The sequence below is a fragment of the Phyllobates terribilis genome, unplaced genomic scaffold, assembly GCF_046119375.1.
Source record: "Phyllobates terribilis strain yellow unplaced genomic scaffold, ASM4611937v1 Scaffold_35__1_contigs__length_13245226, whole genome shotgun sequence".
Lineage (NCBI taxonomy): Eukaryota > Metazoa > Chordata > Amphibia > Anura > Dendrobatidae > Phyllobates > Phyllobates terribilis.
Window position 1 is genome coordinate 9,649,051 of NW_027362795.1, and position 21,609 is coordinate 9,670,659.

Sequence of the window (21,609 nt, forward strand, 5' to 3'; positions counted from 1 at the left end):
CATGTAGCGTAATGCACAGCCCATAGTCCGTACATGTAGTATAATGCACAGCCCATAGTCCGTACATGTAGCGTAATGCACAGCCCATAGTCCGTACATGTAGCGTAATGCACAGCCCATAGTCCGTACATGTAGCGTAATGCACAGCCCATAGTCCGTACATGTAGCGTAATGCACAGCCCATAGTCCGTACATGTAGCGTAATGCACAACCCATAGTCTGTACATGTAGCGTAATGCACAGCCCATAGTCTGTACATGTAGCGTAATGCACAGCCCATAGTCCGTACATGTAGCGTAATGCACAGCCCATAGTCCGTACATGTAGTATAATGCACAGCCCATAGTCCGTACATGTAGTATAATGCACAGCCCATAGTCATACATGTAGTATAATGCACAGCCCATAGTCATACATATAGTATAATGCACAGCCCATAGTCATACATGTAGTATAATGCACAGCCCATAGTCCGTACATGTAGCGTAATGCACAGCCCATAGTCCGTACATGTAGCGTAATGCACAGCCCATAGTCCATACATGTAGTATAATGCACAGCCCATAGTCCGTACATGTAGTATAATGCACAGCCCATAGTCCGTACATGTAGTATAATGCGCAGCCCATAGTCCGTACATGTAGCGTAATGCACAGCCCATAGTCTGTACATGTAGCGTAATGCACAGCCCATAGTCCGTACATGTAGCGTAATGCACAGCCCATAGTCCGTACATGTAGCGTAATGCACAGCCCATAGTCTGTACATGTAGCGTAATGCACAGCCCATCCTCTTACATGTAGTATTATGGCCAAGGGCTCCATGTACTCGCTGATTTAAAAAAAAAACATTATACTCCCCTTCACTCCGCTCCCTCGCCGCGTGGTGTCTTTTTTTCTGGAAGCGACAGGAGAGGATGATGTCACTTCCATGCGCCCCTAATGACGTACATGCCGATGTCACATTCTATCTCCTGATATATTTCCCTTATTGTCTCCAGTAATTGTATTAATACACAGAATTCTTTATGATGTTATATCGGCTCATCTTCTTCTCATTCAGGTCTCTACAATATCGGATCCTCTCAGTGAAGATCTTCTATATTAAGAGAATTTTTCTGAATCACCTATTAAGGATGGATATGGACAGAGACAAGATGGCGGAGAGGATATTACACCTCACCCTAGAGATCCTCTTCCGGCTTACTGGAGAGGTGAGAGATTCTGATGACGTCACATTACATCATTCTTATCTATGGAAATAACAGATGGACAGAACTGGAGAGGTGAGGACTCTGGAAATGTCTGGAGTGAGATTTATTAATGTGTCTCTCCATAACCAGGATTACACAGCAGTGAAGAAGACCTCTAGTGAGCGCTGTCAGGACCCTGTGTCTGAGGGATGGGGAAGACCCCTGAGCCCAATCACAGGACCTCCATCTCACCCCCTGATACATGAGGACATCAATGACCAGAAGATCCTAGAACTCACCTACAAGATGATTGAGCTGCTGACTGGAGAGGTGACATTGCTGGGAATGCTGGGACATTATACTGCTATGAAGGGATCGGGGGATGACTGTATCATTGTATGTGTCAGGTTCCTATAAGGTGTCAGGATGTCGCTGTCTATTTCTCCATGGAGGAGTGGGAGTATTTAGAAGGATACAAAGATCTGTACAAAGACGTCATGATGGAGGTTCCCCAGCCCTTCACATCACCAGGTAATAGACAGGACTAAATACACACAGCCTATAATTATCTTATCTAATTATGTGTAAAAAATGAATTCAGTCCCTGTATGTGTTTCCTCCAGCTCTATCCAGTAAGAGGACAACACCAGAGAGATGTCCCCGTCCTCTTCTTCCACAGGACTGTAAACAAGAAGATCCCAATGTTCCTCAGGATCATCAGGTAGATGGAGAGAAGGTGTCATGAGATCTCCCCTATGATGTGTAGACGGCTGTGAAGGTCTTGTGTTCAGTCTTGTTTTATCCACCAGTATTATATGTTTTATACTTGTGTAATGAGAACGGTGGAGATGGCAGGATTAGAGCTGATCATAGATGTGACTTCTCCATCTGTCTGTGACTTTTACAATATTTGTTTCAGGGTGAAGATCAGACCCATATTAATACTACAGAGACATATGTGAGGGGTGATGAGCGGTGTAAAGAGGAGATTCTTACATATGACTACCCAGGTGAGTAGTAACCACTAAATGCAGAGAAGTCACAGATTCTTCTCAGTCACCGGCTGTGGCTGCTTTATCGGTTGTGTAGTCCGGCCATATCACAATCGTGTGATCACCATTTTGCTTCCAGATCACAACATTCTCATCCACCCAAAACTGTTCAAATGACTTTGGGTAATGAAAGCCCTTTTCTACAGAACTTACAACCTGGAGGATCCACCTACCCCCTGGAATTAGGAGACGCTGACCCTTACCTGTCTATATCTATAAAATACAAAGCCAAATGACAGCTTATGCAGAATGTGCTAACAAGTGAGAAAATCACTTGCAGAAAAATATTCTGATGGGCCTCTAATAGAAAGCGGAGAGTAATGATACTGTTGGCTTCCTAGATCCCTGATATCTCTCCTTTCTGTGCCGCTGAATGTCCTCATATGGTCCCTACAAGACCAGGTCCAGTCTTTCTGGCCAAACTTCACTTTTATGATTGAAAATATTAAATGTGCAGTGAGGCCAAGTGTGAATTTCTGTACAATAACAGCAGAGTTTCCCTTTATCCTGACTTTTCAATTTCTTTTTAAACCAACTAACTTTAAACAGGATTGTGATAAACTATACAGAAAACATTACACCTGTGCCATGATATATCTCTAAGCTGTGCGTGGCTGATGGCTGTAATATACATTTATTCACGCCTGCAGGAGATGTGGTGGCATGGCTCCAGCCCTGGTTTCATGGATTCACTCAACGTCATAAATTCCATTATGTTTTCAATCCTAAGGAATTCAGATTACTGCTCAATCTCTCCTGAAATGGGGGCGCTAATACTTTCTTTACTCTTTTGGTCAGGACTCATAGTAGCTCCAATGGTTTATCATAAATGAGTGCAACTCCGGTTTAGTGTTGGCATTCTCCCCCCAAACATACGTTCTTGTTGAGGATGTATCATATTTTTTTATGTCTTTTTTTAACAGGTTCATTCTGTATGATAGCTTGATTGTGATGGGATCGGCCGGCCTCACTTATGTGAGTCTGTAACTCCCTGGTAGTCTTTAAAAAAGGTCTCCATTTCCTCTTCCAAATGCCCAAGATTTAAATTTAAGACCCCTCATCTTTGCACTATTATAAAAAGTTCTCTTTAAATGTCTAATATTTCTTCTTAAAACTCATCTGATAGAAAATATTGGCCCTTACAATGGTTTACATTGCTAAGAGCCACCGAGCCCCATACTCTTAATTACCCCAAAAAGGTTTCACCACTAGTTACTCTTTTTTTTTCTGAAGAATACAGTTGAGCTTCATCATTTCAGTAGTTATGTTATTGGGTTTGGTCACAGTTTTGCCCATCATCCTTTAACTTTTTTAACCCCTCCATATGGATCTGGACTTACTCAGAGACCCCTACACTTGGGCCATGGTGCTACCTGATGTTCTGTGGAGTGAGATGGGAAGAAGAATAATCAAGTAGACGGGTCGTTACCAGGAGGGCAGAGAAAATACAAACTCAGAAGACACAAGAGTAGTCAGTAAACGGGCCGAGGTCACAACAGGGAACAAATACTCAAGCCGGGAGCTGAGCACAGAGGACTGAACCAGAGGAGAACAAGGCTGTATCTGGTAGCTTCTAGCAATATGCTTTGAGATTTAGTAGGGTGCGGTGCTTTCCCATTGGCTGAAGTAGGGAGCAGATTACTTCAGCGGACAGCACATACTGCCAGACTGGATGGTACTACTGGTCCCAGCAACCCTAATCTTAGGGGATGAAGGGAGCCCGTCTTGCCCAGAGCTTTTGATTCTGTCTTCTCCTCTATCACCAATGCCGTCTGCTGAGAGAAGCAGACGTCGCAGGAGCTGATCCCAGAGAAAATGGGACACACCAATTGCTGAAGTTCTAATACAACAAAATGGCAGAAAACCAGAGCAGTAGAAATCCCCATAGAGTAGTGACGAATTTGACTTCACAGCCACTTTCTGGAAATTAGCACGCCATGGATGTTGGAGAGTGAAAATAGCAAATCTGCCATTTTATTACCCAACACATAGTGCCCAGATTGTGCTCCAGGAGACACACACCGTAAATTAAGTGGGTTCTTCTCACTACATCAATGCCAAATACATGGTTGCTAAATGTTCTTTGGACACAGTCTATTAGACTGTGAACTGTCATTGTCTTGGTGAATAATACAATATTTTTACATAACTTGCCATTTCTACGGACAATTTAAGTAGAAATGTTCAAAAATATAAAATTCAAGGATATTTTATTAAAAAAAATAACAATTGGTTTTATTCTTAGCAGATGTCTGTGCCAGGAGACCAGAGGGACAGCTGACATCTTCATCATCATCATCATGTTGGGATGAGCTTGATATCACACAGGATACAACTGAAGTGAATGCCATTACTCCAGATATACCATCGTCCCTTCACAGCAAAGATCTGTCTTCTGATTCATTAGCGACTACTAAGGAAATTCAAAGTCACAAAATAAGCATTAAAAAACAAACTACTCCTAAAGCAAAGAAGCCATTTTTATGTTCAGAATATGGAAATAGTTTTCCCATCGAAAAGTCTTTACTTAAACATCAAAAAATTCACACAGCGGACAATAGATTTTCTTGTTCCAGGTGTGGGAGATGTTTTAACCAGAAATCAGATCTTGTTAAGCATCAGAGAATTCACTCAGGGGAGAAGCCATTTTCATGTTCAGAATGTGGGAAATATTTTACCCAGAAATGGAATCTTGTCATACACCAGAGAACTCACACAGGGGAGAAGCCTTTTTCATGTTCAGAATGTGGGAAATGTTTTAACCATAAATCAGTTTTGGTTAATCACCAGAGAACTCACACAGGGGAGAAGCCTTTTTACTGTTCAGAATGTGGGAAATGTTTTAACCAAAAATCCGCTTTGGTTAAGCACCAGAGAACCCACACGGGGGAGAAGCCTTTTTCCTGTTCAGAATGTGGGAAATGTTTTAACCAGAAATCAGATTTGCTTAGTCACCAGAGAACCCACACAGGGGAGAAGCCTTTTTCATGTTCAGAATGTGGGAAATGTTTTGTATGCAAATTACACCTCGTTAGTCACCAGAGAACTCACACAGGAGAGAAGCCTTTTTCATGTTCAGAATGTGGGAAATGTTTTGTATGCAAATCACACCTTGTTAGTCACCAGAGAACTCACACAGGGGAGAAGCCATTTTTATGTTCAGAGTGTGGGAAAAGTTTTAACCAGAAGTCAGATTTCATTAAGCACCAGAGAACCCACACAGGGGAGAAGCCTTTTTCATGTTCAGAATGTGGGAAATGTTTTGTATGCAAATCACACCTTGTTAGTCACCAGAGGACTCACACAGGAGAGAAGCCTTTTTCATGTTCAGAATGTGGGAAATGTTTTGTATGCAAATCACACCTTGTTAGTCACCAGAGAACTCACACAGGGGAGAAGCCATTTTTATGTTCAGAGTGTGGGAAAAGTTTTAACCAGAAGTCAGATTTCATTAAGCACCAGAGAACCCACACAGGGGAAAAGCCTTTTTCTTGTTCAGAATGTGGAAAATGTTTTAACCAGAAAGCGCATCTTGATAGCCACCAGAGAACCCACACAGGTAAGAAGTCTTTTCCATGTTCAGAATGTGGGACATGTTTTAACGACAAATCAGATTTTGTTAAGCACCAGAGAACCCACACAGGGAAGAAGCTTTTTTCATGTTCAGAATGTGGGAAATGTTTTATCCAGAAATGGAATCTTGTTATACACCAGAGAACCCACACAGGAGAGAAGCCTTTTTCATGTTTAGAATGTGGGAAATGTTTTAACCAGAAATCGCATTTTGTTAGACACCAGAGGACCCACACAGGAAAAAAGCCGTTTTCCTGTTCATAAAATCATAGAATGTTAGAGTTGGAAGGGACCTCCAGGGTCATCGTGTCCAGCCTCCTGCTCATTGCAGGATTTACTAAACCAGCTCAGACAGATGTCTGTCCAGACTCTGTTTTGAAGACTTCCATTGAAGGAGAGCTCACCATCTCTTGTGGCAGCCTGTTCCACTCATTGAACACCCTCACTGTCAAAATGTTTTTTCTAATATCTAGTCAGTATCCTCTCCCTTTCAGTTTCATTCCATTGCCTCTCGTGTTTCCATGTGCAAATGAGTGTAAGGATGTTCCTGCTACATTCTGACATCCCTTCACATATTTGTAGACCGCTATTAAGACTCGTCTTAGCCTTTTTTGCTAGCTAAACATTCCTAAATCCTTTAACCTTTCCTCATAGGACATAGTTTGTAGTCCTCTCGCCATTTTGGTCGCTCTTCTTTGAACTTGCTCCAGTTTTTCAATGTCTTTTTTAAAATGTGGTTCCCAGAGCTGGACACTATTCCAGATGAGGCCTGACCAAGGAGGAGTACAGAGTGATAACTACTTCACGTGATCTAGACTATGCTTCTCTTAATACATCCCAGAACTGTATTTGCCTTTTTTTGCTGCTGCAGCAAAATGTTGACTCAAGTGTTAAAAAAGGGCTGTTGCTTAGTTCTATTTCTCCAGATCTGTAACTGTAATTTTCCTTTTTCTTGCCCAGATGTTGGATCTTGCATTTCTCCCTGTTAATTACCATTTTATTAGTCGCTGTCCATTGTTCAAACTTATCTAGATCCTTCAGAATCCTTTCTCTGTCTTCTGTAGTGTTAGCTATCCCTCCTAGCTTTGCATCATCTGCAAATTTGATTAGTTTACCTTCAGTTCCCTTATCTAGATCATTTATAAAAATGTTGAACAACATTGGGGCCAGGACAGAGCCTTGTGGTACCCAACTTGAAACACTCTTCCAATTGGATGACCAACCATTTATTACCACTCTTTGCGTAAGATCACTGAGCCAATTATGAATCCACCTAACTGTAGCCTTGTCAATCTCATAATTGGTCATTTTTCAATAAGGATAGTATGAGATACTTTATCAAATGGTTTGCTGCAGTCGAGATTTACTATATCTACCGCATTTCCCTGATCCAGCTTCTCAGTGATTTCATCATAGTAGAAAATTAGATTAATCTGGCATGACTTGGTTGCTACAAAGCCATGCTGGCTCTGGTTAATTACTGTATTCTTATCCAAGTACTTGCATACATGCTGTTTAATTATTTGTTCAAAGATCTTTGCTGGTATAGAAGTAAGGCTCACTGGCCTGTGATTTCCAGGCTCCATCTTCTTTTCTTTTTTGAAGATAGGAACAACATTTGCCCTTCTCCAATCTTCTGGGATGTCTCCTCCAGGATTTTTCAAAGATTCTGGCTAGTGGTTCTGCAATTTCCTCTGCTAATTCTTTAATACCCTAGGATGTAATTTATCTGGACAACTAGATTTATATTCGTATAACTTAGCTAAGTGTTCCCTCACTGTGATGACACAGCTTCTAATCTTAATTAGCCAGACGTTAAGATTTGTTAAGCCAGGAGAAATACAATATTATCTTTGACTTTTGAATGTGTGTGTTTGTTTGGTTAATAATAACAATAATTTTTATTTATATAGCGCCAACATATTTCACAGCGCTTTACAATTCAGTAGGGACATGTACAGACAATAAAACAATACAATGTATCATAATTCAACAGTACAGGAGAAGTGAGGGCCTTGCTCGCAAGCTTGCAATCTATATGGAAATAGGGGGACACAATAGATAGAACATTGTCTTCCTTCAGCCAGTATCAGTATCTAGGTGCAGTTACTGTGTGCTATTGGGTGCATGAAGGATGTGGAGACAGAGGAATAGGCAGGAGCAGATTAAGACTAACATTTAGGAGGGAACAGGGGAGAGTTATGTTAGTGAGCTGAGGTCATAGGCTTGTCTAAACAGATGTGTTTTTAAATCACGTTTAAAACATGGGGGCTAGATATTCGTCAAATTGTTTGAGGTAGTGCATTCCAGAAAACTGGCGCAGCATGAGAGAAGTCTTGGAGACGGAGTAAGCGAGGTTCGGATTAAGGAGGATGTTAGTCTTAGATCAGTTGCAGAACGAAGGGCACGGGAAGGGTGATAGACAGAAATGAGGGAAGAGATAAAGGGCGGTGCAGAATTGTGGAGAGCTTTGTGGGTGAGAGAGATGAGTTTGTATTGTATTCTGTAGTAAATGGGTAACCAGTGCAATGACTGGCACAGGGTAGAGGCATCGGTGAAGCGGCCTGATAGAAATACGACCCTGGCTGCTGCATTCAGAATGGACTGGAGAAGAGCAAGTTTGTTTAGAGGGAGGGTTGGTCAAGAAGGACAGTGACTCAGTGTTTGGGACACTGATGTTTGTTACTATGCTAATTGAATATTGTACTAGCCCAGCTAGTTTATTTACAAGAGCAGAGGGATTAGCTCAAACAGTGAGACCTGAGTGAGCCCTGCACCTTCCCCCCCCCAACTTGTGACTAATAACCTTAGCCACATATGTAAATATAAAAAGGGTTTTCTATGCTGCTGCAAAGAGAATCAAGGAGAATCAGAGAGACCTTCCTCGGGACAGAAGATGGATAGCATCCTCAGATTTGGATTCTACACAATAGGGACACAATAGGTTTCCAGCCTAAAAGTATATAGTTCTGACTGGAAGGATACAGATCGGCTTCATTGACCATCAGAGAATTCATGGATACAACTAGGTATCAGGGTTGCTACAATGAGGTCACCTGGCACTGTGGCTATTTTGTTTGGGGTTGCCAGGTGGGACCCTCCATCGCCTGGAAACCATGGAGACATTCGGAGAAGCCAGATTGGGACCAGCCTGTCATCTGGCCCAATAGAAACTCTCGGAGAGGCCAGGGTGGGACCCTCGGGTCTCCTGGCCTTGTACCTCGATGGACTGTCAGCTTCATAAGCTTACCGCTACCTCTTCTCTGTGGGGACCCGCCAAAAGTGAGGGGCCACTAGTTGAGGTAGTTGACGCTGGAAGTCCCAAAGTCGCAGCTGCTCTAATCTTGAAAGGCCAGCAGAAGGGTGAGACTGTAATTTTGCACCATCTCGGATATTTTCTCAGACTGTTCTATATGTTTATTGTCTGTTTAGTGGTTCAATAAAATATTGCCACACTGTTTTACCCTCACCCTGTCTTGTCTGAGTAGTATTATGCCCACGGAAGACCCTCGGGTCTTCACACTCACCATCTTTCTGTTTATAGATAATGTGGATTCTTGTATTCCTTCGATAGCACCATGAAGATCAGTTGATGTTGCAATTTCTTTCTTAAAGAAGACAGCCTTCTCAATGTAATTTTTGACCAATTCACCCTGTTCATCCTGTAAAAATTCTATAGCATCTGACTTTTCTTTTGCTTTTGACATCCCCCCCCAAAATCCATTTTTATTGATTTTGGTCTCCCTTGCAAGCCTCACTTCATTACTGGCTTTAACTCTTCTAATTCTTGCTCTGCATTACCTGCAAACAGCATTACATTCTTCTTTAAATATGCCCCCCTCTTTCCATTTAATATACACTTCTTTTTTCCTTTTTAACAAGTGTTTCAGTTCTGTGTATATCCATCCTGGTCTCTTTAAATGCTTCCAATTCTTCCTTCTTTTCGGGATTGTTACTGTGCAGTGAGAATTTCATTTAGCAAAATCTCCCCTCATTGGACATTTGTCCTTTAGAACATGGAGTCATTGAACCTTCCATTAAAATCTGCCTTTCTGATGTCCAACCTTAAAGTCTGAGTCCTCGCTGTATTCCATTCATGTGTATCATCCCACCAACTTTCAGTGATGTCTATGACATCATATCTCTCTTCCTTTGTTAGCAGCTCCAATTCTCCTTGTTTGTTTCTCATGCTCTGTGTATTTGTATAGACACATTTTAGTTTGTAGTCGGTTTCTCTTGCTCTTCTATTTTCATTCAGAATTTGTTGTTTTTGTTCTTTATTTCCATTTCTAATAGCAGGTTCTCAAAAGAATTCTTATACTGCATATTTTTTTCTGGTCATGTATTCCCCATCCCATATTAGTTTAGAATGTGGAAAATGTTTTATGAAGAAATCATCTCTTTCTAGTCACACAGGGGAGAAGCCATTTTCATGTTCAGAATGTTGGAAATGTTTTACCTGAAAATTGTACCTTCTTAAATGAGTTGCCCACTTCTAGGACAACCCTTTGTCATTCCTCATATTTGTCATTGTTAAAAGTGATGCCAGCGATGATTGAGCGCAGGGCTCACATGGCGTAACAACTTAACATGAGCCCCGGGAAGACACATGCTGATACCGCTGGAATGCCACCAGCATTGCAAGATTATAATAATAATAATCGTTATTTTTATATAGCGCCATCATATTCTGCAGCGCTTTACATACAAATTATTGTTAGAATTATGATAAGGTGTTAAAAGAATATTATTTATCCATTATGAATATATTCAATGTGTTCAATACTAGAGATTTAAAACCTTAGTTATATATAAATTATAAATATGTTTACCAAAAGATCATAGCATGACTGAAAAGTAGACAGATGGTATCTTTGCGGTCAGAAACAATTGACATTCTGAGATGTGTAGAAACAGTAACCGTATCTTTTGAATCACAGTATGCTTAGAATATTATCTATAGTCGGCAGCGAGTATTAGTTTTAACTGCCTCTCATATCTGATTGTGTATATTTTGCATTGCCTATGTAAATATTATCAAAATGTATTTGCATCAGACAGCCTGCTGAGTATCTCACTTGTTGTCTCTTTGTTAACAAACAAAATAAACAGAGTTTTACGCCGGAATTCAGATGATCTCCTATCTCACATGGTAAAAGGTGAAATTCTCCTGTCAAGAATTGTTTTTATTTTAAAGGGAATCTGGCACCACTTTGGAGTTATCAGACCTCTACTACGGGCATACAGGGAATAGAAAAGTAAATCTATACATACCTGTATGTCCCATGGTAGAGGTCTGAATGCAGAGAAATGTAGTTTTATCTCCTTGGTTTTTCACAGGTTTGGTGTCCCCCGGACGCCAAGCTATCCCCGTCCATCTGCTTATTATTCCACCAATTCCCCATCTATGTCCACGTTTACCATATCTCCCCCCCCCTCCCTGTACGTCACAGGTCCCTGTGACGTGCGCTTTTTTCCCTCCCCTCCCTGTGCATGAGCAAAGTGTGGCTCACAGGGAGTGCGCTTTGTTTTCTCCCGGGCCCGTTTGGCTGAGCACAGTGCCGCAGTGTTCTATTGCGCAGGCGCCGGGGAGTCCACAGTGCCTCCCCGGCACCTGCGCAATACAGCACTGTGGCACTGTGCTCAGCCAAACGGGCCCAAGAGGAAACAAAGCGCGCTCCATGTGCCGGGAGGTGAGGGAAGAAAGTGCACATCACAGGGACCTGTGACTTGCGGGGAGGGGGGTAAATATGGTAAACGTGAATATAAGTGGGGAATTGGTGGAATAATAAGCAGATGGGCGGGGATAGCTTGGCGTCCGTGGGACGCCAAGCCTGTGAAAAACCAAGGAGATAAAACTATATATCTCTGCATTCCGACCTCTACCATGGGCCATACAGGTATGTTTAGATTTACTTTTCTATACCCTATATGCCCATAGTAGAGGTCTGATAACTCCAAAGTGGTGACAGATTCCTTTTAACAGGATAAAACATATAAAAATGTTTGTCCACTACTTAGACAACCCCTTTAAACATCAATAATCCCACACAGGGAGCCATTAACATACCAAGAGTGTGAAGAATTAATTATTGGAAAATCGTATTTTGTTGACCATCAAAATTAACTCAGACAGGGAGAATCTATATATGTTATTGACAAATTGTACAAAAACATACAACAAACAGTCATACAATTAAATGAGAAAGGGAAATTACTTTAGAACTTACCATATTTGTTGGACTTTAAGACACACTTTTAGCAAGAAAAAAGTGTATCTTATTGACTTGAGACAGCTTACTGTGACAGTGGCGAACGCTGAGATAGTGTCCTTCCTGATCACTGAGATAAGTTCCCTCTCTCCTTCAGCCTTATGCTTATCTGATTGGTGCAGAGCAGGAGAGAAAGGTACCTGGACCTGCACAGAGGCTGCACATCCTGAGTGAGCAGCTGAAAAACCTTCCACCTGACCAATTACTCCAACCAGAAGCCCCCTCTTTTGGTGGGCATCTACAAAGAGGAGGTAGTGGCAAGCTTAGGAAGCTGACCGAGCACAGCGAGCTATGTGGCCAGGTGACCGAATTGTCCCAACCTGGATTATCCAAATTAATTTGTGGGCTCTGTGTTGGGCAGTGGAGGAGTTCTGTAATCCAGCAGCTGGAACCATGGTCCCTAGGCTGAAGTCCTGTGGAATCACACCGGTGACAGGACTAGACCCTTTTTATAACTGTCAGCTTCCATAGCAGGTCATTGCCTTACAAGAATGGGGGGGGGTGGTCATGGCTATTCCTTCATTGTTCAATTGTTTAATTAGACTGCATTATTATCCTCCAAATGATGCAGTCTAGTACACCGCCAGGCGACGATATTCCACCAATTAGCATACAAAAAGGTGCACCGGACAGTCTTGCATGAAACAACGGCTCATGTCCCTTGACTTACTGAACAAAAGAATAGTACCTCTGGCATAATTAAGAGTAGTTCACACCCCTCCACCTACAAGTGGCCAGATTTTAATTTGTCGTCACACACGAGTACACACACCAGTACTACACTTAACACCATCAGTTAAGATTTAATTAGTAGAAAAAATGTTTTTCCTTTTTTCTGCTGTCTAAACTTTCTATGCGTCTTATGATTAGGTGTGCTTTACAGTCTGAAAAATACAATATATTAGAATTAAAAATATATGCAGTTACTAAATTATTTAATTCAAATAACAATAAAAATCAATATCTAATGTGCAGTTAATATTTCACATTATTATACTGCGGGTGAAATAAGTATTAAACACGTCACCAATTTTCTAAGTAGATATATATCTAAAGGTGCTATTGACAAATTCCCACCAGAATTCCACAAAGGAAGCATCTTGATGGGTAAAACCAGTGAGCTGTCTCAAGACTTTTGCAGCCTTATTATTGCAAAACATACTGATTGCATTGGTAACAGAAGAATTTCTAAACTGCTGAAGGTTTTAGTGAGTACTGTTGAGGCAATTATCCGGTAGTTGAAAGAACATAATTTCACCATAAACCGGCCACAACCAGGTTTTAGACAATTTTAGACAGAGGAGTGAAAATTATCCAAAAAATTGCCCTAAAGAAAGGGTTACCTGAGAGCCACAGAAAGACCTGGAATCAGTAGGTACAATTGTTTCAAAGAAAACTATAAGTAATGCATTCAACCTCCATGGCTTGTATGCACACTTGCCACGCAAGACTCCATTGCTGAACAAAAAGCATGTTCAAGTGCGTTAACGTTTGTTCAACAACATTTAGACAAGAATGTGAAATACTGGAAAAATATAGTCTTGTCAGATGAGACTAAAAATTGAACTCTTTGGATACCATAATACACACCATGTTTGGAGGCCAAAGGGCACTGCATATCACCCTAAAAACACCATACCAATAGTGAAGTTTGGAAGTGGGAACAGCATGATGTGGGGCTGTCAAACGGTAAACTTCATATAATTGAAGGAAGGTGTGAAGACACGGAGTCTTCTGTGGGCAGAACACTACTCGGACAACACAGGGTGATGGTAAACAGTGTGGCAATAATTTATTGAACCACCAGCAATTAATAACATAAGACAGTCCCAGCAAATACACAAGATGGTGCAAAATTACACAGTCTCACCCTTCCGCTGGCCTGCCGGGATTAGAGTCGTGAGATATGTGGCCAGGTGACCTGATTGTCCCAACTTGGATTCTTCACATCATCTCAGAGTTCAGCAATGATCAATGGAACAGTTCTGTATCTTTCCAGCCAGGCCTGTGGTCCCTTAGGCTCTCATCCTGTAATGTCTACCCTGAACAGATGCAGAGACCCCTTTTTGTAGTTCACATTTGTCCTTTCAAGCCATCATTCACAGGTCAAGGGTCAGGGATCATGATATTAATTTACGATGCTAGAATATCCACAGCTCATCTCCCCCCCCAATGTTGGCTGTAAAACACCCTACAATGGTATTTAACATATCTTAGCAAACATTCATTGTTCAGAGCAGGGCTGTAGAGTCGGAATCGGTGTCCATTTTGGTGGACTAACTCCAACTCCTAAAATATATAATAAATTGGGTACAGCAGTTCAATGCAGTGGGGAATATTTTTTCATAAGAATTTGGGAAAGTTATGAAATGTCCTATAAATGTCTGTCCTATTCCTGATCTAAGGGTCTAGACTTTTACATGAGATGAATCTGTACAGTAAATTTATCACTTAAACATGAGCCATGTATGAGGGAGTAGGAGTCATGGAAATTGAGGAGTCGGAGTCAGAGGTTTGACTTACTGACTCCACAGCCCTGGTTAAGAGTCCCTGTTTGGCAGACGATACATTGTAAAAGCTCATAAAAGATGTAGATAACAGACATTCATCAATCACCAATATCACCTCAAATGATCAGCATTCAGATTTATACAAACAATAGTCTGTAAATTGGGAAGAAGAAGTGAAAGCCAGCACCAAGTACTGTTATAGAGTCTATAATCAGTTGTCATTTAAGTTAAGCTGAGGCACCTCATCCTGTGGAGACCCGATGCTACTCCAAGTGCAAAAAGTGAGTACAACAAGCAACAATACGGAGAAAAACGAGAGCACTCACCAGTCTAAAAAAGCCTCCTTTATTTCATCAGTTAAAAATCCATAGCCATAGTAGGAGGTTGGTGGTACGCATTAAAGGACAATGTGTACCATCAACCCCCCTGCTATGGATTTTTAACAGATGAAATAAAGGAGGATTTTTTAGACCGGTGAGTGCTCTCTTGTTTTTCTCTGTATTGTTACTTGTTAAACAATAGTCTGTGTTGAGCAACCAAAGAAGAACAAAGGTTAAAAAAAAAGTCAACATAAAATATAGGTATATTGCTCCTGGCCATCAGAAAGTATGTCTGGCATAATTAAGAAAAAAAAGCTGTGTCATCACAGAAGGATGAATGGACAAATGTACTGAGACATTCTTGATAAAAGTCTGCTGCCATCTACCAGGATGCTAAAGCTGAAATAAGGCTATGTTCACACATGTTGGGTTTTGCAGCATATTTTGCTGCAGATTTTTATGCAAATTTTAAGGTGCATTTTGCAATACCAGCAAATTCTATGAGAAACCAGAATTCTCTGTTCACGCATGTTTGTTTTTTTTTACTGCGTGTTTTGTGACTTGGTTGTGTTTTTGGAAAATAGAGCATGTCACTTCTTTAAGTGTTTTTGCAGCAGAAAATGAACCTATGTTTTTTGCTGCATTTTTGCATTGTTTTTTCAGCAATACAGTGATTCCAAACACACAGCCAAGGAAACTCTCAATTGGTTTCAGATAAAAAATAAAGCTGCTAGAATGACCCAGCCAATCACTTGACCTTAATCCAATAGAAAATTTATGGAAGTAACTAAAACTCAGAGTTCAAAGAAATAGCTCACGGGACCTTCAGGATGTGAATAGTGCTTGTGTGGAAGAATGGGCCAAAATCACACCTGAGCAATGCATGAGACTAGTTTCTCCATACAGAAGACGTATTGAAGCTGTCATCACCTTTTGTACGGAGAATTTAAAAAAATTGCAGACAGCGAGTTCAATACTCTTTCCCTGTCATTTCTCATAACTTAATTTACAGACATCTATGGTTTGATTTCTTTGCCTGTTTGGATTGCATTGGTTGTTACCGTCATCTGCTGAGAATTTCATATCAATAGCACCTTTAGTTGGGTCCGCTAAATATTTGGACAGTGACACAAGTTTTGTCATTTTAGCTGTTTACCAAAACATATTGAAGATACATATGTACAAGAGAGGAGGAATCCAGCAGTGACAGATCATTCCAGGTAAGTATATAAAGCTTTTCTTGTATTTCACCATTAAAAACATCCAGAAGCAGTACCTGGCTCGTCAGCAAGATAAAATAGGTATCGGGACAGACCTTTGCATTTTGGCAATAAGCCTTATTCATGGTCTGAACATGATACTTCTAGCTCCCTATATATATGATATGTCTATGCACTCTTTGGATGTGACCCATGTCATGGGCTAATTGGAGGTTAATTGTCAGCTGGTACCTAAAATTAAAAACACAAAAAATATATACCCAAAAATACAATATATAGATGATTGGGGTGACAATGATCCCAGTCATCTATTCATGAACATTAGGGATTTTTTACAGAGACAAGAAGTTAGAATCAGAGACAGATTTTCACCTTCCCAGGCTAATATAGTCATGTTCAAATGGGATGAACAATTTTTATATGGAGACTGTAAATTTTCAATCAAGTATCATATGGTACGCCTGTTTTATTGATGACATTTTGATATTCTGGTAGGGTACACGAGAGGAAATAGAGAACTTTGGTCACTACATTAATAACAAGCCTTTCAATTCAAGGTTCACTCATTTTTCTCATTAAAAAAAAAAAAAAATTCTTGATATTAATCTTACTGTTAAACAAGGTAGTGGAATATATTTCGCACCATACAGAAAACTTGTGAATATTCACATAAATCTAAAAACATTTATCCCCTTAGTGACTGAGTCAAATTTCACCTTCCTAACCAGGCCTAATTTTTGAAATTTGACCAGAGTCACTTTATGTGATAACTCTGGAACGCTTCAACGGATCCTAGTGCTTCTGAGACGGTTTTTCGTGACACATTTTACTTTATGTTAATGGTAAATTTGGGTCCATATATTTTTGCGCTTATTTGTGAAAATATCGGAAGTTTGGGGAAAATTTTCAAACTTTCAATTTTTATATCCTTAGACCAGTTAATCCTGCTGTACAAAAGAATTAATAAATAACATTTCCCATATGTCTACTTTACATCTGCATAATTTTTCAAACGTCATTTTATTTTGTTAGAATGTTAGAAAGGTTAAAAGTTTATCAGCAATTTCTCATTTTTTCAAGAAATTTTCAAAACCATTTTTTATGGACCTATTCAGATTTCAAAGAACTTTAAGGGGCCTATACATCGTAAACTCCCCAAAAGTGATGCCATTTTAAGAACCACATCCCTCAAATATTTCAAAATCGCTGTCAGGAAATTTTTTAACCCTTCAGGTGCTACACAGGAATTAATGCAAAGTGGAATTAAAAAAATATTAATTTAAATCTTGCCTCTGAAATATTACTTTAGCCCCAATTTTTTACTTTACAGGGGATAGCACGACAAAATAGACACCAAAATTTGATTTGTTACACAGTTTATGTGGGCAAAAACCTCTGTTTGGACAAATGGCCGGGTTCGGAAGGGAAGGAGCACTATTTGAATTTTGGAACACAAATTTGGGTAAAATAAATTGTGGGCACTGTGTCGCATTTGCAGGGACCCTGAGGTGCCCAAACAGCAGAAATCCCCCACAAGTGACCCCATTTTGGAAACTACACACCTCAAACATTTTTTTACAGGGGTATAGTGAGCATTTTGAACCCACAGGTACCACACAGATAACATTAGGTTGACATATTGAAAATTTTCATTTTAATTTTTTCAATGTTGTTTTAGTTCCAAATTTGTAATTTTCACAATGGATAATAGGAGAAAACAGACCCCATAATTTGTAATGCAATTTCTACTGAACGCGATGATACCCCATATGTGGTCAAAAACTACTGTTTGGGCATATGGCAGGGCTAGGAAAGGAAAGAGAGCTATTTGTCTGGAATAGATGAATGCCATGTCGCATTTGGAGAGCCCCTGGCATAGAAAAACAGAAGAAACCTCCCAATGAATTCATCTAGGGGTGTACTGAGCATTTGTAACCTACAAGTGATTCACAAAACTTTATAACATTTAGATGCGAGAACAAAAATTATATTTATTTTTCCGCTAAAATGCTGTTTTAGCACCAAATTTATAATTTACACAAGGGATAATGGGAGAAACTGGACCCCACAATTTCTCCAGAATGTGGCAGTACCCCATATGTAGTTGTACACTAGTGTTTGAGCACACGGCAGGGATCGGATGGGATGGAGCGCTGCTTGGCTTTTAAAACAACAAAAACAAAAAAATGGAGCAAATAATATATATCAAACCAAAGGAAAGTATCTACGTATCAGACAATTGTCTAGTACCAATAAGATGGTGACATATCTATGCTAGGATATGAATGGCAGACCATTTGGGAATAATCAGAAACCCAAAGCAGAAACACCAAACATGAGTTTGGTCAAAAACCTTTATTTCACAAGCAATTGGTTACATGGTGGCACTGCACATATTTGGCATATTTACACACACACGTGTGATCCTGAACCACAAAGGAGCAAGTACGTACAAGTAGAATGAGGACAAGCGTACAAAGCAATATGCATAGTGCAGCATGTCAATGATACTGGGGTAGCCTAAAAAAAATAACATATAGATGAGCTTAACTGTATAGCATAAGATGATTATAGATATAAAGTGACCCCACACAGGCGGCGAGCAAACTGGTGGGACCAGGGAATGAATCCCTCTTGTGAAGATACAGAGTCAATGACAAATGAAGGAAGTGTAATGTAAGGTACGGAGTATTCCAAAGAGAGGGAAGGGGCAGGGGAAACAATGGACACAACACTAGATCAATGGCAGACAGCGTTATATATAAGAAAGGGGCTTAATGACCGGCTGTGGAGAGAAGTGCCCAGAAGATGCTGGTTAGATGTTAGAGGTCGTGTTCAACATGAGGGTCAGGTCAAAACTTGTAGACAAGACAAGATAGGTAATATGCCTTATACTTCTGCTCTAAGTGGTCCAGGGTACCGAGTGTGGCGCAAAAGCTAAAAGCTAAAACCCAAAACCTAAAAGCCAAAACCCAAAGCAGAAACGTCTTCCATGACGTCATGTTCAGTGTTTCTGCTTTGGATTTTGGCTTTTAAAACGCAGATTTCATTAGAATAGATTGTGGGCTCCATTAGCTGAGCCCCTGAGGTGGCAGAACCATCCCCCCTCCCTATGTGACACCATTTTGGAAACTTCACTGCCTATGAAATCAATCTAGGAGTGTAGTGAGTATTGTGAACCCATAGGTGCCTTACAGAATTTTATAACATTGAGTCATGGAAATATGACATTTTAGTGGTAAAAATGCAATTTTTGTATTTGCTGCAAATATGTCAGGTACACAAGGGTTAATAGGGGAAACTGGACCCCATAATTTATTAAATAATATATCCTGAAAGCGGTGATGTCCCATATGTCATCAGAAATTAGTTAGTCCACACGTCAGGGGCCGATCATTGCCATGGCAACTTGATGTCATCATGACAACATCCGGGTGACCAGAGCTAACAAGTTATTTAGGTCATGTGCAGTGCACGATCTACCTAACTTGTCTCAGTGCACCACTGACTGTTATAAAGCATAGCTATACCCCTGCTAGGCTTTATAACTGCAATCACAGCTGTGAAAGTGAACATCACATAGTGGGACTAAGTAAAAAAAAAAGTACAAAACAAAATAGTAAAAACTTTTTAAAAAAAATTGCAAAATAATAGTACTAAAAAATACATGCATATATATATACTGTACATACAACTATATTGTACCGATAAATATTTTTTATGAAAAAATAAATATAAAAAAGTACACACATTTGGTATGGTCGCATCCAGAATGACCCGACCTATAAAACGGTCCCACTAGTTAACCCCTTCAGTGAACACCGTAAAAAAATAATTAAAAAACAAGGCAGGGGCTGTGGCCTGAGGCTTTATGTGAGCTCCCGCTAATAATCCTGTAATCCCAGTCTGCACCGACTAAAAGATTTATACCGCTGATCCTACCTCCTAACACACTCCAGGACCTGTAAGGAGTTGATATCGGGGGCCCTTGAGAAGACTGACCCGTCAAAAGAGCCGCACTGTCAAGGAGGACAGCCAGCCCAACAGGGAGATAAGATGTCGGAGGCTGCATCTCGTCTGAGACGCTTTGCCCGGGTGACAGAGGCGGCCATAGAGGATTCTCCTAAAGGTCAGCCGGGGGAGGAACAGGAGGAACAAGGAGAAGCATGTGTTCCTGATATAGAGCAGATGACGCAGCAAAAAATTCAGCTGCAACTATCCTGGGTATCAAGTGAAGGAATTTACTTGGTTCTGGCAGTAAACATAGAGCATACCACAGATCAGGAACCCACCATGAGGGATGTGCTATCTGTGGTCAATATGTCCAACAAGTCCCTGACCAGCATTACCACCCATATGAGATTTATGAAGGAAGATATGTCATCTATAAGGAGAGACATTCAAAGGGTGTTTGAAAGAATTAAAGAAACAGAGGGCAGAATTAGTAATATTGAGGATCAATTGTCTCCTATGCAAAAGGATATGAAAACATACAAGCATAATCTGATTAATAAAACGGATGACTTGGAGAAGACACCCTGTAGAAACAATCTACTCCTTATAGAAGTCTCAGAAAGAGCTGAAGGCAAAAACCCAGTTGAATTTATGAAGACCTGGCTTGGGGATGTGTTTGGAAGAGAGGTTCTGTCTCCTATGTTGGCAATAGAGCGTGCTCATAGGACGCCTTTTAGACCCCCTCCACCAGGAGCTCCACCACCGCCCTTTGTATTGAAGTTACTGCTCTATTGAGATACAATCACGTGACTATCCTAACTTATCCAAGACCAAAGGTGGCCATCTTTCCTGACTTCTCTGCTGAAGTGCAGAAACGCAGAGCACCATTTACATCTGTAAAGAAAAGAATGCGAGACTTACTACTCCCATATTCTGTGATGTATCCGGCACACCTGAGGATCGTAGTCTCAGGAAAGGTGCTCATTCATGAATCTCCCCGGGAAACTACACAATGGCTGGACATCAGTGAAGGTAAATTGAAAGCGGATAAATCCGGACCTCCATAAAAATCAAAAACACTTTTGCTTTGGTGGTTTTTGAATCTTGATGCCATTTGATATGGACAGCGGGAATCTCTGAAAAGGTTTTGAAGAACAGCTTTTGTTTTTAGGTCAGGCTTTGGACTTATAAAGGCTCCCAATCTACTCTCCGGGGAGAAATGTCTGTAATGTTTGATTGGTTGTATTGCAATGTTAGAAGTTATTTATGTTATGTGTTAAAAAGGGGTACATGCAAAAAAGAAGGGAGGGTGGAGGAACAGCTCAAAACGGTCTACTGGTTATTCTGTTTCCCTGCGCACATATGGCTAAGCTTGTAAATATAGCGTGGAACGTGCTGGGCATGGGAGACCCAACCAAGAGGTGGCTGTATATACTTGTTACATCAATACCAACCAGCTATTGTCTGCTTGTTGGAAACACATTTGACCCATGAAACAAAACAAATTAATAGGGTG

General features: G+C 40.5%; 1 protein-coding gene and 1 pseudogene across 1 annotated transcript; both read left to right on the forward strand.

Moving 5' to 3' along the window:
• LOC141182642 (uncharacterized) overlaps positions 1 to 10,984 on the forward strand; it is a 107,092-nt pseudogene extending 96,108 nt beyond the window's left edge.
• Positions 1,349 to 1,937, forward strand: LOC141182684 (zinc finger protein 667-like). The gene is made up of 3 exons (XM_073660835.1): positions 1,349 to 1,522; positions 1,600 to 1,723; positions 1,816 to 1,937. The coding sequence occupies exons 1-3, from the start codon at positions 1,499 to 1,501 to the stop codon at positions 1,935 to 1,937; spliced, it is 270 nt and encodes an 89-aa protein (XP_073516936.1). The 5' UTR covers positions 1,349 to 1,498.
• Positions 10,985 to 21,609: the final 10,625 nt, after the last annotated feature.

Bases quoted from the DNA above. Each gene is read 5' to 3' on its own strand.
- LOC141182684 (XM_073660835.1), top strand. From the start codon at position 1,499: ATGATTGAGCTGCTGACTGGAGAG. The intron at 1,523-1,599 runs GTGACATTGCTG...TGTATGTGTCAG, and splicing joins TTGAGCTGCTGACTGGAGAG to GTTCCTATAAGGTGTCAGGA. The intron at 1,724-1,815 runs GTAATAGACAGG...TGTTTCCTCCAG, and splicing joins CCAGCCCTTCACATCACCAG to CTCTATCCAGTAAGAGGACA.